General features: G+C 39.1%; 1 protein-coding gene across 3 annotated transcripts in view; it reads right to left on the bottom strand.

The window, feature by feature from the left end:
• GLRA2 (glycine receptor alpha 2) overlaps window positions 1–12387 on the bottom strand; it is a 173447-nt gene that overhangs the window by 92677 nt on the left and 68383 nt on the right. For all 3 annotated transcript variants that reach the window (XM_045472631.1, XM_045472630.1, XM_045472632.1), the window contains exons 5-7: window positions 10610–10692; window positions 7576–7713; window positions 5755–5969 (exon numbers count right to left, since the gene is read on the bottom strand). In XM_045472631.1, the coding sequence (XP_045328587.1) occupies window positions 5755–5969; window positions 7576–7713; window positions 10610–10692 (436 nt within the window). The remainder of the gene's footprint in view (window positions 1–5754; window positions 5970–7575; window positions 7714–10609; window positions 10693–12387) is intronic.

Below are 12387 nucleotides of genomic sequence, written 5' to 3'. Positions count from 1 at the left end.
TACAGTCTCTGGGCTGCAGCTACAAATGGGGACTCAAGACACACTTAGGAGTGGCAGCAAATCATTCAGAAATAATAGAAAACACAGAGTAAAGGAAAATAATTGTTTAACCCTGTTTGGCCATGCTCGAAGCCTGCCTGATGTCCCACAGGCTTCTATTCACTTTATCCTGATATTTTCCCATGGGCTGGAAAGACAACAATACACCCAGCCTTTAGTCTACCATTAGGGGTTTTGTGCTCCAAATAGAACATTACCAGCAGAACAGCTTCTTGGAGGTTGGCAGAGATGTATATTTTAAAAAAACAACAATTTTACAGCTTCAAATGGGAAGGCACCTATGAAACAGATATCATGCTGGTATTTCATTTTCCTGTATTTAGGGAAGAGATTGAACTTTTGAAAACCAAATCAAACCAAACAAAACCAGACCAAACAAAACAAAAACCACAAAAAGCTTTGGTTGGCAGGAAAGCAGGAAATTAACTTGGAATCAATAAACACAAGTTTCTTACTTGAAATGTGTTTAAAATTTGTGAAACATGTTGGAAACCTGCCCAGAGCGTCTTCTAGAAAAGCTTATGTTATGAGTGTAGCCCAAATATTATGAGTAGGAAGTCCTCATTGCCTGGAATAACCTTTACCACCTCCTACTTTACCTATTTAATATGCTACATAGATTCAGCTCAGGCTCCCTCCTTCAGGCCATTTTCCCAACACTACTCCTTCTCTCCCTCCTTCTCTGGCTCTCCTCCTCCAACCCTTCCCTCCCCCTCTACTTCTCCCTCCTTCATTTAATAGGTTTGGCATCCCCCTGGATGTCCTTATATTCCACATCGTTTAATAGTCACCATTTCAAGTTTCTGTCTCTGGCATACTAGATGACACCCCCCTGGGGCAGGGCCAATGTTTTATTTATCTTTGATTTACCTAGCTCCTAGCACAATGGGTGGCACATTGAAAACATTCAATAAATGTCAGTTGAATAAATGAATGGATGATGAATCACCAATTAAATAACGCCTGGAATACCACTTGACCATAAGTCTTTTTAATAACGTTTATTCATTCACTAACCCACTCTTTACTGAGCACCTACTACTACTTTACTGAGCGAGACGTTGTGCTAAGTGTTAGGTATGTTAACAAGGACAACATCAATGAAGTCCTTGCCCTCATAGGTATAAAGCTCTAAAATTAAGTATGTTTATATATAAGTGTGACAGTATAGGAATGAGATATTGTCGCAGAATTTCGACTAAATCCTTATTCTGAAGGGAGACTACACACTTGCATGAAGGATACAGGACTTGCTAGAACAAAGCAAATGCTATCTAGAGACCATTGCACCCAACATCCTGGATTATTACAGAAGACTAGACATTTGAAAAGAATTAATTGAAGTATTGGAATTCATGGGTATTGACAGGGCTGTGGCATTTTCTCTATTCTCCTAAAAATGGGGAGAATGTGGTTCACCCCCACCCCTGCAAGGGAAGAGACAGGCATCTCCTGCACGTGTCTTGTATCTGCTGAGCTGATGAAATTCCAACAGGTTGCTCCTGGATCAGAGAGTAAAAGTGTCAGTAGGAGAACCTGTCATGTGTCCTCAGATGTTTGGGGTTTGTATTCAAACAGGAGCATCACTACTTGTTTCTTACCTGGATAAATTCTGAAGGCAGTGGGCTAGCTGGAATCCCCAAAATGGTGGGGTGGAAGTGGAATGGTCAATAGTTAAGTTACATTTCCACTATTTAGCAAGGCAACAAACACACATTCTTGGTGGGCCAAATACATGGCGTGGAAGATAGATGTGAACCATCTTGAAAACATGTCAACCAGGAAGGCTATCTTTGTGAGTAAGGAAACCCTGAGAGTAAGATGTTTTATGGGATAAGCTGCTAGGAGGTGATAGATAAGAGGCGATTATGACACCAGTCAGAAATTGCATTATTCATCTAGGAATGTTGTAGTGTGCAAGTGCCCCTGGAATTACCAAGGAACTCAAGTTCACCTGACAAGAAAGCCAGCATTTGGAGGCTTGCCACTAGAGAAGGCAAGAGTTAGAACCAAATAGTGTCAATCACGTATAACTTTGTTCCATCCATTCTTTCCCTCAGCCCTCAACAGTGGAGAAGCAAGCAACATTCCCACCTCGCTGCACATCTTCAAGCCAAAGGTGAGGCCTGGGCTGGGGACAAGGGAGGGAAAGAGCATTGAATTGGTTGTGAGACTGAAGTTTTATTCAAACTAGCTGATTGTTTAAAAATCGGATAATGGACTGTGCTCAAGTATTTATCACCAATACTTCAGCTGTCTATTAAATTGTAAAACACATGTTTGTTCATTCTGGGTCTAATGGCATGGCATGTAATTACCGAGAATCTATGGGATCTTTCTGAAGTCCTCCAGGGACAGGGAAAACAGAACCAACTGAGGATGTTTAATGGCAGTGATTGTAGAAAAACAAAGCCATTGCTTATTCAGACCCTCTAGAGCTTAACCCATTTAATAAATTGCCTACCTATGAAAAACACATCCATGGGTGTATACACACACACACACACACACACACACACACACACAACAAACTTCGGCTCATCTCATTGGCAGCATGATTATAACCAAATAATGGGCCATCCAAAGAACATAGTATCTTCTACTCATAAGGCCCTTTATGAGTCTTCTAATATATCCTCCCATCCCATGGAGCAGTCTTTTCTATTATATTATGGACTGGGAGCAATAACAATGAGCAGAATGATTTGAGTGCCTACCATGTACAAAAACTGGGCTAAACAATTTCTATAAATAATGCCTCATCTCATCCTAGTTCAGTTTTTGAAAGGGGTAGATAAGGTTATTCTCACTTTAGAAATGAGGAAACAGGCTTAGACAGGTCGAGTGAAATGAAGGCTTTAAGATTTAGATCCAGGAGGCCTGCCTGTATTTCAAAATATGTATTTGTGGATATACTCTTCCCAAAGTCTACTTGAGAACTTCTGGAAAGGAAGACATAGTCATTCCTCTATAGTGTATGTCATATTTTAGGAGATTGTTCCATATATTAGGACTCTAATATTTTCTGTAAACAAAAAATTTACTCATAGGTTCTGTTTTTAGTCTGTCTTCTGCATGGTTTTATATGGGGGAACATGGCTGTTCAGTAATTTCTTTATCTACTCAATGAGGATTTATCGTTCATCTATTGTAAGTCAAACACTGTTCTAGGTGCTGAAGTTAACATGATGAACAAGACAAAGTTTTTGCCTGAATAGAAGATATTGGGCATCTTCCTACAGATTGTACCTCCTTTGCTCTAATCATCTTCAATTTCTTCTTCTTTTTTCCATTGCAAAATAAAATTTAAAAATGTATGCACATGTCTTCAAGAACATAGACACAAGCCTTCATAAACAAATATATTTATCATGATCACACTTAGAAAAGCCAGCAATAAAATCCTCAATATCCAAGATAGTAAAATAAGTATGATGAATATGCCAGATAGACTATTAAGTCATGGCAAATTAAGTTCATGATAGATTTTTAATGCTATGGAAATAGCGGATGATACATAACTGTCTTAAAAGTTTGATCCAGTTTTCGGTGTGTGCATGAGTGTGGGTTTGTCTACAAATGTCTGTAGAAAAAAGGCTAAAGGGAAGTATGCCAAAGTCTTAACAACAGTTATTTACTGGATGATATTTTCTATGTTTTTTTATAATAAGCATGTCTTTTAAAGTACAAGGTTTATGCCTAGTGCGTAAAGGGCATTGCTTTAGGCAATGTACAGTCAGCAGTCAACATAGTGGGACATCTGCTTGGGGACTGCAGTGTTTATAAATCAAAATGAGTGTGTGTGTGTGTGTGTGTATGTGTGTGTGTGTGTGTATAAATAAGTATATGGTCAATTCTTTATTTTCCAGAACTCACTTTTTATCCCATTTTCCTTTCTCACTGTCTGTCATCTATATGAGTCACATCTCGCCACAGTCAGTTGCGATCCAACCATGTTTAATAATAGCCTAAGAAAAATACACGTAGGAAGATGAACCTGCTTATGGCAAAGGGAGAACCGCTACAAGTTCAGAGCCGTGTAGAAAATGATTGTGGATTATACCATCTTCTGGTTTATCTGAGTTCCTAATTGCCTCTACATACAAAGATCACTAATCAGTGACCATTTGCTTAGCAATAGTTTTGACCATTGATGTAGAATCATAATAGCTAATAAGAATGAGTAACAAATTTATAAAAATTCATGCTCCCATTCTGGAAATAAAGGACTAGTTCTTTTTCACAGCAGTGATAATTTGGAGGCAATAAATGTCTTACATTTTGACATTATCTGCTTACAATTTGTCACCAGTACTTTAGCTATCTATTAAATTCTAAACTACATGTTGTGTGCATCCTGGGGTTCAATGGCGTGTTATGCAGTGATGGCTATAACTAACAACTAACAAGGAATAAGCAAATGAACCTGTTTGGGATGGGGCATGCAGTGGATTAGAATTTTTGTTAGGTAAAATTGATTTGCGGTTACATAGCTGCAAAAGAAGCTGTTAGTGTTTCTGATATCTGTATTTCAATAGAAATACAACACAAGTATTTTGTACTATTTGTCATTCTAGACAATTAAACAGTACTAGAGATAGATCTATCCCTCTCTCCATTAGCATGCAAATCCTATATTTGTCTTTGGAGGCATAGAACTTGGAAAGTTGCTATGACCGTTTCCCCAGTATTCAGTCCATCTCCGTTACAGCCCCACCTCTTGCACATGCTATCTTGTCTTCCAACGCAGGAGATAATGCGGAACATGATCTAACATATCTCATGTCAAATGCAGCACAGCTCAACTTAAGCTCAAGTCAGCAAAGACAGGCAATTATATCTCAATTATTTTCTGGAACTAGGTTTTGGAGAGATGGCTCAACCAGTATAAGACAGTGTACAGTGAATACTAAATTGAACTCACACTCCTAGAAAATTGAAGACCACGGCTCAATGTAGTCAGTGAAAAGGAAACCCACATAGGCACACTTCTGGGGTGCTGGGACATTTCACAAACAGGATATTTATCCTCACTTGCTTAAGGAATATTTACAAATATAGAGGGCCTGCCCTTATATAAAAATAAATTATACAGCCATTATGGATTGTTACATAGACATTTTGTGGCACTTCAGGTAACAATCCATAATGGCTGTATAGATTCACGTATCTGATCTGCTGCACTCTAATATTTACATTTATTTCTCATATATACTCATTAGTATGGCGTTTCTATGTAAATTTCCAGGAGCTTCATTCAAACGTTTATTACTGTACATGACTTCACTGAGCATATGAATCACCATAGCCTCACCAGTAAATACTGGACCATACAGCATAAGTTGCCTCAGTCTTACTGATTCCTGCAAGCTTCATGGCTCATGAACAGCATGAGGTCACAATCACTCAAGGGCTTCTTAGACATAATTCCTGAGCCATGTTTCTGCCTCCACTCATTCCTCTTCTCTGTCAACCCTTATTCCCCATCTCCCCTAACTGATCTGAATAGGAATTTCCCCTAGGTCCTCAGAGCTCTAATTCTCTCAAACTCAGCTCTCCGTTCTCTTATTGTGTTACACCTCCCATAATACCACAGGATGGCAAACATTTCTGTCCTCACAAAATCTGCCAGCCCACAAGACCTTTGACACCTGCCCTCCCACCCCTGGTCACTTGTCAAGTGAGATTTCTTACCTTTGGCAGAGATGCCCTGGAACCTGAACTCTGGGTGGTCATCGTCAAGACGGTGGTGATGCCCAGTGCGACCCTAGCAGGGGCTGCATCCATGTTTATCCAAAAGGAGACCCAGGACAAAATGACTATCAACAGACTGGGGATGTACATCTGGATCAAATAATACCCCATCTGGCGTTCCAGGTGAAATTTAACCTCGATGCAGGTAAACTTTCCTGGAAGCAGGAAATAATTATTTAAAATCCAATTTGAATTTATCTTTCCCATTCCAGCCTCCCACTGTTGCTTTATTTTTAAGAGTATTACAGGTAGATTTAGAAGATTGCATAAAATGCCCACCGTGCATAACCAATTCAACTCTTTTTCAAATCAACCAGTAATGAAGTAACAGTGGGGAGAATGAGTGATCTAAAGAGTCATTGGACCCAGACCATGTGGCATATTTAACTTTCTAACTCTGTGCTTGTTGTAGCTTGATTATTTAGAGTTTCAGAATTTGCAAGACGTTCAGAAACTGACCAGAAGAAATACTCACATTTTGTGAGGTTATAATATATAATATATAACCTGCAGTATATATGCATGGCATAAAATATATAGCATATAACCTACAGTATATATGTATGGCATAAAATGTATAGCATATAATATGTAACAGTTGAAAATGGTAAAGTTCACATGGAGCTCTCAAAGTATTTGGATAACTGTGTATCTGTCTTTGTGCTAGCCATAGTAAGAGAAAAATGTACATTTGTATATGCCGTGCATATAATCTACTCATTGTAACAGTTTCCTAGCTTTCTGGGTAATTGCTTGAGGACATTTAGTATATTCCTACAATCTGTTTACAGTGGTATATTACTTATAAAAAAAGGGTGCATACAAAGGTTTTAAAACTTTGGACATACTATTAAGAGACAGAAGCTCCTGCCCCTCGCCACTTTTCTTCTTCTTTAATTGGTTTGGAGTCAGAACCTCGGAAGGTAATTTGGCTTAGTCCACACAAATTACAGGAGATAGGGTTGGATTCCTCTTGGTCAGGAAAAACACTTTGGAATCAGATTTTGGTCACTTCATTAGAAGCACCATTGACTACAGGAATAAGTGTTCACGAACATTCTATTCAGCAAGAGACCTGGGGCCGTCACTGAACAAACCATCCTGTCTAGCTTGTCTCTCCATGATCAGCCTGTGTAGAACCAAAGACTGGGACATCCATAGGAAAAGCCATCAGCTTTACTGGGCAGGCATGATCTCCCATTCTCCCCTGGCCCTGTGTGTCTATCAACACTACTGACAGTGCATGACCTTAGAGCCAGCTGAATTCCTGCCAGCTGATTTTCATCCAAATTCCTATTCCTGTCCAGGACTGGAGAGCACAGCAACCGTATTCCTGAGTTTACAGAGACCTAGGTGGTTATTCCTCTCCCACTAAGTCAAAGAGTACAAACTGACCTGAGGATCCAATGTCAAGAGTGGATGCCAGGGATGGGCCAGAATTTATGTTTTTCCTGCACTACGCACAAGGTCTTGTACACATTTCCTCAGATTCATTTGACAGCAAATGGTCAGTAAGAGAACAGCAAAAGATTCCCAAATCTGTTTCCTTCTGTCTCCATTTTGGAGGAATTACCTATTTTGCCCACTGACTTATTCCAGAGGGTATAAGCATCTATCTCTAGAGGGGGTTTTGAGCCAAGCCCAGGTCTGTGCCTTGTACCTCCACTTTCTTGCTAAAGAGCTAGCAATTAAGGTGATATGATGGATCTTCCACGCTACAGATGGAGTCCGCTTGGGTTTAGCAGCTGAAAGGAAACTTACCAGTGTTGTAGTGCTTTGTACAGTAGCCAAGTTCCTTCTCTTCTTTCAAAATAAACTGAGGCAGGGTCAGTCCTTCAGCAACTTGAACTGGACCATCGCTTAACCACTCAAATATCAGGTCATTCATCGTGTACCCAACTGGAGTAAACAAATCATAGTGAAAAACTGAATGCATCTTTCAAGAAAGCTCGAAAGTCTAGCTATGTAAAGAAACAAGCAAGGAAGCCATCTAAAGCAGACACATGCTCAGTCAATTCAAGAGCATTTTTAAAAAAATAAATGTTTATTCATTTTTGAGAGAGAGAGCACATGAGCAGAGGAGGGGCAGAAAGAGAGATGGGGACAGAGGATCTGAAGCAGGCTCTGTGCGGACAGCATCGAGCCCAATGTGGGGCTTGAAATCATGAACTGTGAGATCATTACCTGAGCCACAGTTGGACATTCAACTGACTGAGCCACCCAGGCACCCCAAGATCATTTTTAATAAAAGAGCTATAACCATCATGACAACTACATGTCATTGGACCCAAAGATATTGAAGAGAGCAAACTATTTCTGAATGATGTTTTTCTGTGTAATGGGAGGATGGAATCTATGAAGTCCATTTTCTTCTACCCTCTTTATTTACTAAATCTTTCTGAAGAACAAACAAGTAAATAAACATAAAAATCCTTTGAAGATTGTCTTTACTTGAAAGAGCTGACAACCCAGTAAGACAATCCGATTCTTGGCACCAGGCTTAGTATTTTAAATGAAAAGCATTCTTCTTCTTCTTCTTCTTCTTTTTTTTTTTTTTTAGATGAGAATGAATTCATCACAGGGCTACCTAAAACACTCCCATTGCAAGTGTGGCCCCTCTTCTAGGGTATATTAGCTTTATTTTCAGAAAGCGTATCTTAAAGTCTTTATATTCAATCTTATGCTATTTTACCAAGTGGGGAATGCTGTAGAATAACGCAAATCAAGAATATCCATGTGTGCTAGTATCTTGCTAAATGGGCCCACTCATCACAATGATTCATAGGAAGTAAAACAGATTCTCCACTATGTAAGGTCCTATTTTTATGTGACTTTTGAACCAGCCACAGTAAGATTGTTATCAGTTTATTAAACCAAAGTTAGCTCTTAGTTTCTAAGCTCCTGCTAACTAGGTCACTATCTGTTAACTGCTCCTGGACCTTTTCACACCTCAGAAATGAAGGCTGCTATACCTTCAGGTATCATTTCTCTCCCTTCCCACTTTGTTTGTGATATTTGAATTCTAAAATGAGAGTGAGTAGCACAAGAGATATTATGTGAGGTCTTGGCTGGCCAATAGCTTCAGCATATTTATTAAGTTTATAGATTCTTATTCTTGTTGACTTCAAGATAGTGACTCACCAAAGCCACCCAGAAATCAATGGCAAAGTTAACTGGAATCTACTTTCCTCTTTCTTTGGACCACCTTTTCTATTCAAAGCCAAAAGGGAAAGCATGGGCGTCAAGGAATTACAAAGAGAACCCTGTGCAAGCATTGATGTTCCATTAAGAGAATGGCCAACCCTGTCTCTTGCACTGCTACCCTGTAAGGTGCTTCTTGGGTGTCTCCAACAACTGCAAGAAGCTTATAGCCCTGTATCCTTGTAGCCCCACATCTTTATCTGGCAAGCTTCTTACTGGCCACCACAATAATAATTGTTGTCAGCCATCCTGAAGTCCCACACTGGGACAGAAAGAGGAGTCAAAGAGAGGGGGAAGGAGGGAGGAAGTAACATGAGGGTAAAAGAGTGAGGAATAATTCCCACCCTATACATTCAAAGTCAGAGGTAAACACACCGCTGCTTCTTTGATTTCGTTACTTCCAGGGCCTGCAAGAACCAAACATATTTACTAATTGGAGCTTTTTAAATCTTGGAGGAGCCTCAGATGACAGCTATGGTTGCTGTTTTACAGAGAAAATAAGTGTTGGGGTGAGGCAGGGGAGAGTTTGGACCAGTAGAGAAGACACAAGAAAGGAACCATTATATAAGAAAATGTTTTTCTCAACTTTCTTCTCAGGAGAAGGGACAATAGGGAAAAAAATAAATACATAAAGCCTATTGTAAATCAAAAATTCTCATTTTATCCCCGCTAACTTCTTAAAACAAAGACATTTCATTATTTTGTTTATTTCTGTAGGGAATTTCAAGGGAAATCTACAGTGATTTGAAGTGATCAGGAGGAAACCCTGTGACTGCCTCTTTTTTTAATAATAGTTGGCACGTCTTTTTATCTTTATTATTTGTCTACACCAAGAAGTTAAAAGTATTTCCTTGCCCTTGCCTCATTAAATCTCCTAACATCCCTGTAGGTCAGTAGCACTTGTTATTCTCTGCATTTTACAAACAGAGAAAGTGACAGAGCAAGCCATAAAAACATTTCATGTCTCTTGCCTAAAGATCTTATTACCTTGGAGGCATCAGCGACTTATGGCACATGTCAAAAATTCCAGTGACATCAGGGTAGGGCATAAAGGGGACAAAGTAGATAGCATTTCTCTGTTTCCTTCCCCATGCCTTTGTGAATCCACTGCCCATCTAAGGGAAATGCCATTTCTTCCATATCATCTCTAGCCCCCTGTTCTTCTACCCTCCTCTGGTGAAGGTCCCTGTATCTTGCCCTCAAATCAGGTATCCCTTCCTGCCACAGTTCCTTTGGGGTGATGGTCTTCATGAGCATAAGATAGAAATAAACAATTTTCTGATTAGAGAGTGATTCATTTTAGAGAGTGAATGACTAATAATCTTAATTTTCCCAGGACACATTTTTATTTCAAATAAAAGTTACTAAATCAGGTTTGTTTTTTGAGGAAGGGTGAGTTATTTGGCCTTTTATTTTGAAAGATTGTCTGTGTATGAGACTTGCGCACACACTTGCTTCTCCTTCCATTAGGGCCTTGGGAGTTGGTAATGGGTAGAGAATGAGTCTCATGGGTCCTTTCTTCTTAATGACACATTAAAAGAACCAGGTCATTGGTTAAAACAAGCAGGCAGTCATTTCAACAGTAGGGACTTACAACTCTCCAGCTGCATTGTACACGTCTGGACATCCATTGGAAAATTCTTCAAGTCCATGGGGCAGGATAGGGTCAAGGTGAGTCTTAGCAAAGAAAAAAATTAAAAACAAGTTTTAGATCAGTGAGGTCTGATTCTTGAGGAACAAACCAAAAATACATTTGACATTAAGCAAAGTGACACTGATCTAAAGAATGAAATCTAAGCTTTCAGAGCAATGCTTTCTGTTTTTCAAATGAACAAGTAGTCATTGGTAAATTTTGAGAATATTGTAGAATTTCATTATAACCCCTTACTCTCTATTTCCCATCTTCCCACCTCAGTGATCTCAAGTGTATTCTAGAATCAATAAGAGCACCTGAGAAATAGTGTAATGAGAACAATGGGCTCTTGGTCACACCGATGTCCAATAGACATAAAGTTCATACTATTTTAGAGTTATACTTTGGACATGTGGACTTTGCTCCAAGGACAATCAATGATGTGATAAACATAATTGGTTGTGATAAGCATTGGCTCTCCTTCCATCAAACGGGCATACGCTTACCTCTTCTTTTGCTAATAATGCCCTTGGATAGGTTAACAATATATTGTCGTACTTATTCTAAAATTTTGACAAATCTGGAGCCAATAATGCTTGAGCTGAAAAAACCATTTAAGGATGGTGGTCTTCACCTCTCTGCACCCAAGAAAGGCTACTCTGCTCCTCCTTTCCTCTTCCCTTAACTTTTCAGAGCCCTGGCCAGCTCTGACCATGCCTTGTATCAAGGTGTTGATTGAGCTGCTCTCTCTTTTCCACCATTTCCTTGTTTAGTCCTCAAGGAGATGGTGCACACCTGTAGCTCTTCAATTTTTCAGTACCTCAGAAGTGTAAGGAAGGAAATTAAGATTGAGAATCAGCAGATCTGGGTTCCCTTCCCAGTATTGCCTCAAACTATCTCTGTCCCCTAAGCAAGACCTTAAACTGAAACATTCATCTCCTTATCAATCGATGGGGTAGGGTAAAATGATGCTTATTCCCATTTAGCTCTAATATTAGCGTGCCTGTTATTCTAAACTTCACTCCAAGTTCTGTTCATTTTCTCCCAAATATCTTTTATATGCATAGAACCCTCTGATGCGTGCCCTATTACCTGAACTCTCCTCAACTGTCATGCTCATGCTTGCTCTCCTTTTCTGGTTCTCTTCTCTTTCCTTTCTCTGCTTCATTTTGTCCATTCCATGCAAGCCAACACAAAGCAAAAAGTAATGGCATGCTTATGTTAAAGCAAGAAAATGTCTGGGATTCGAAGTGAGATTAAGTGCTGACAGTCTTCAAAATTGTTAAAATGCTACAATGATTGGGAAAAGCAAGACACCATGGAATGTATTGTAATCCCAATTATGTAAAAATATTTTCAATTTGGGGAAGAAACACGACGCTGTCTTAAAAAGTATTTGTGTTTGGTGGGATGATTCATATTTTGTTTTTACTCTTTATTCTGCATTATCTGTGTTGACAAGTATAATTAAACATGCCTGTTTTCAAACAATAGCAGGAAGGCAAAATTATAAAATTCTGTTTTATCCAGTGATCCCTTGATTTGTTGTATTCTTATTAAACTTTTGCCATAAACATACAGTATTTCACCTTCATTGCTAAACAAATTACCTAGCTTCTGTGGGCTATTCTGAGAACACAAAAACTGTGTTTCTAAGGGAAAAAAGAATTGTTTTGAGTTGTAAACAAAGGACTTAAAAATAACATTTTATACAAGAAAAATAAGTTTTGTCAATCATG

This window comes from Leopardus geoffroyi, chromosome X, assembly GCF_018350155.1.
Source record: "Leopardus geoffroyi isolate Oge1 chromosome X, O.geoffroyi_Oge1_pat1.0, whole genome shotgun sequence".
In the NCBI taxonomy this organism is placed as follows: Eukaryota; Metazoa; Chordata; class Mammalia; order Carnivora; family Felidae; genus Leopardus; species Leopardus geoffroyi.
The sequence above is the reverse complement of the archived record's forward strand: the minus strand, read 5'-3'. Positions and strand labels throughout refer to the sequence as shown.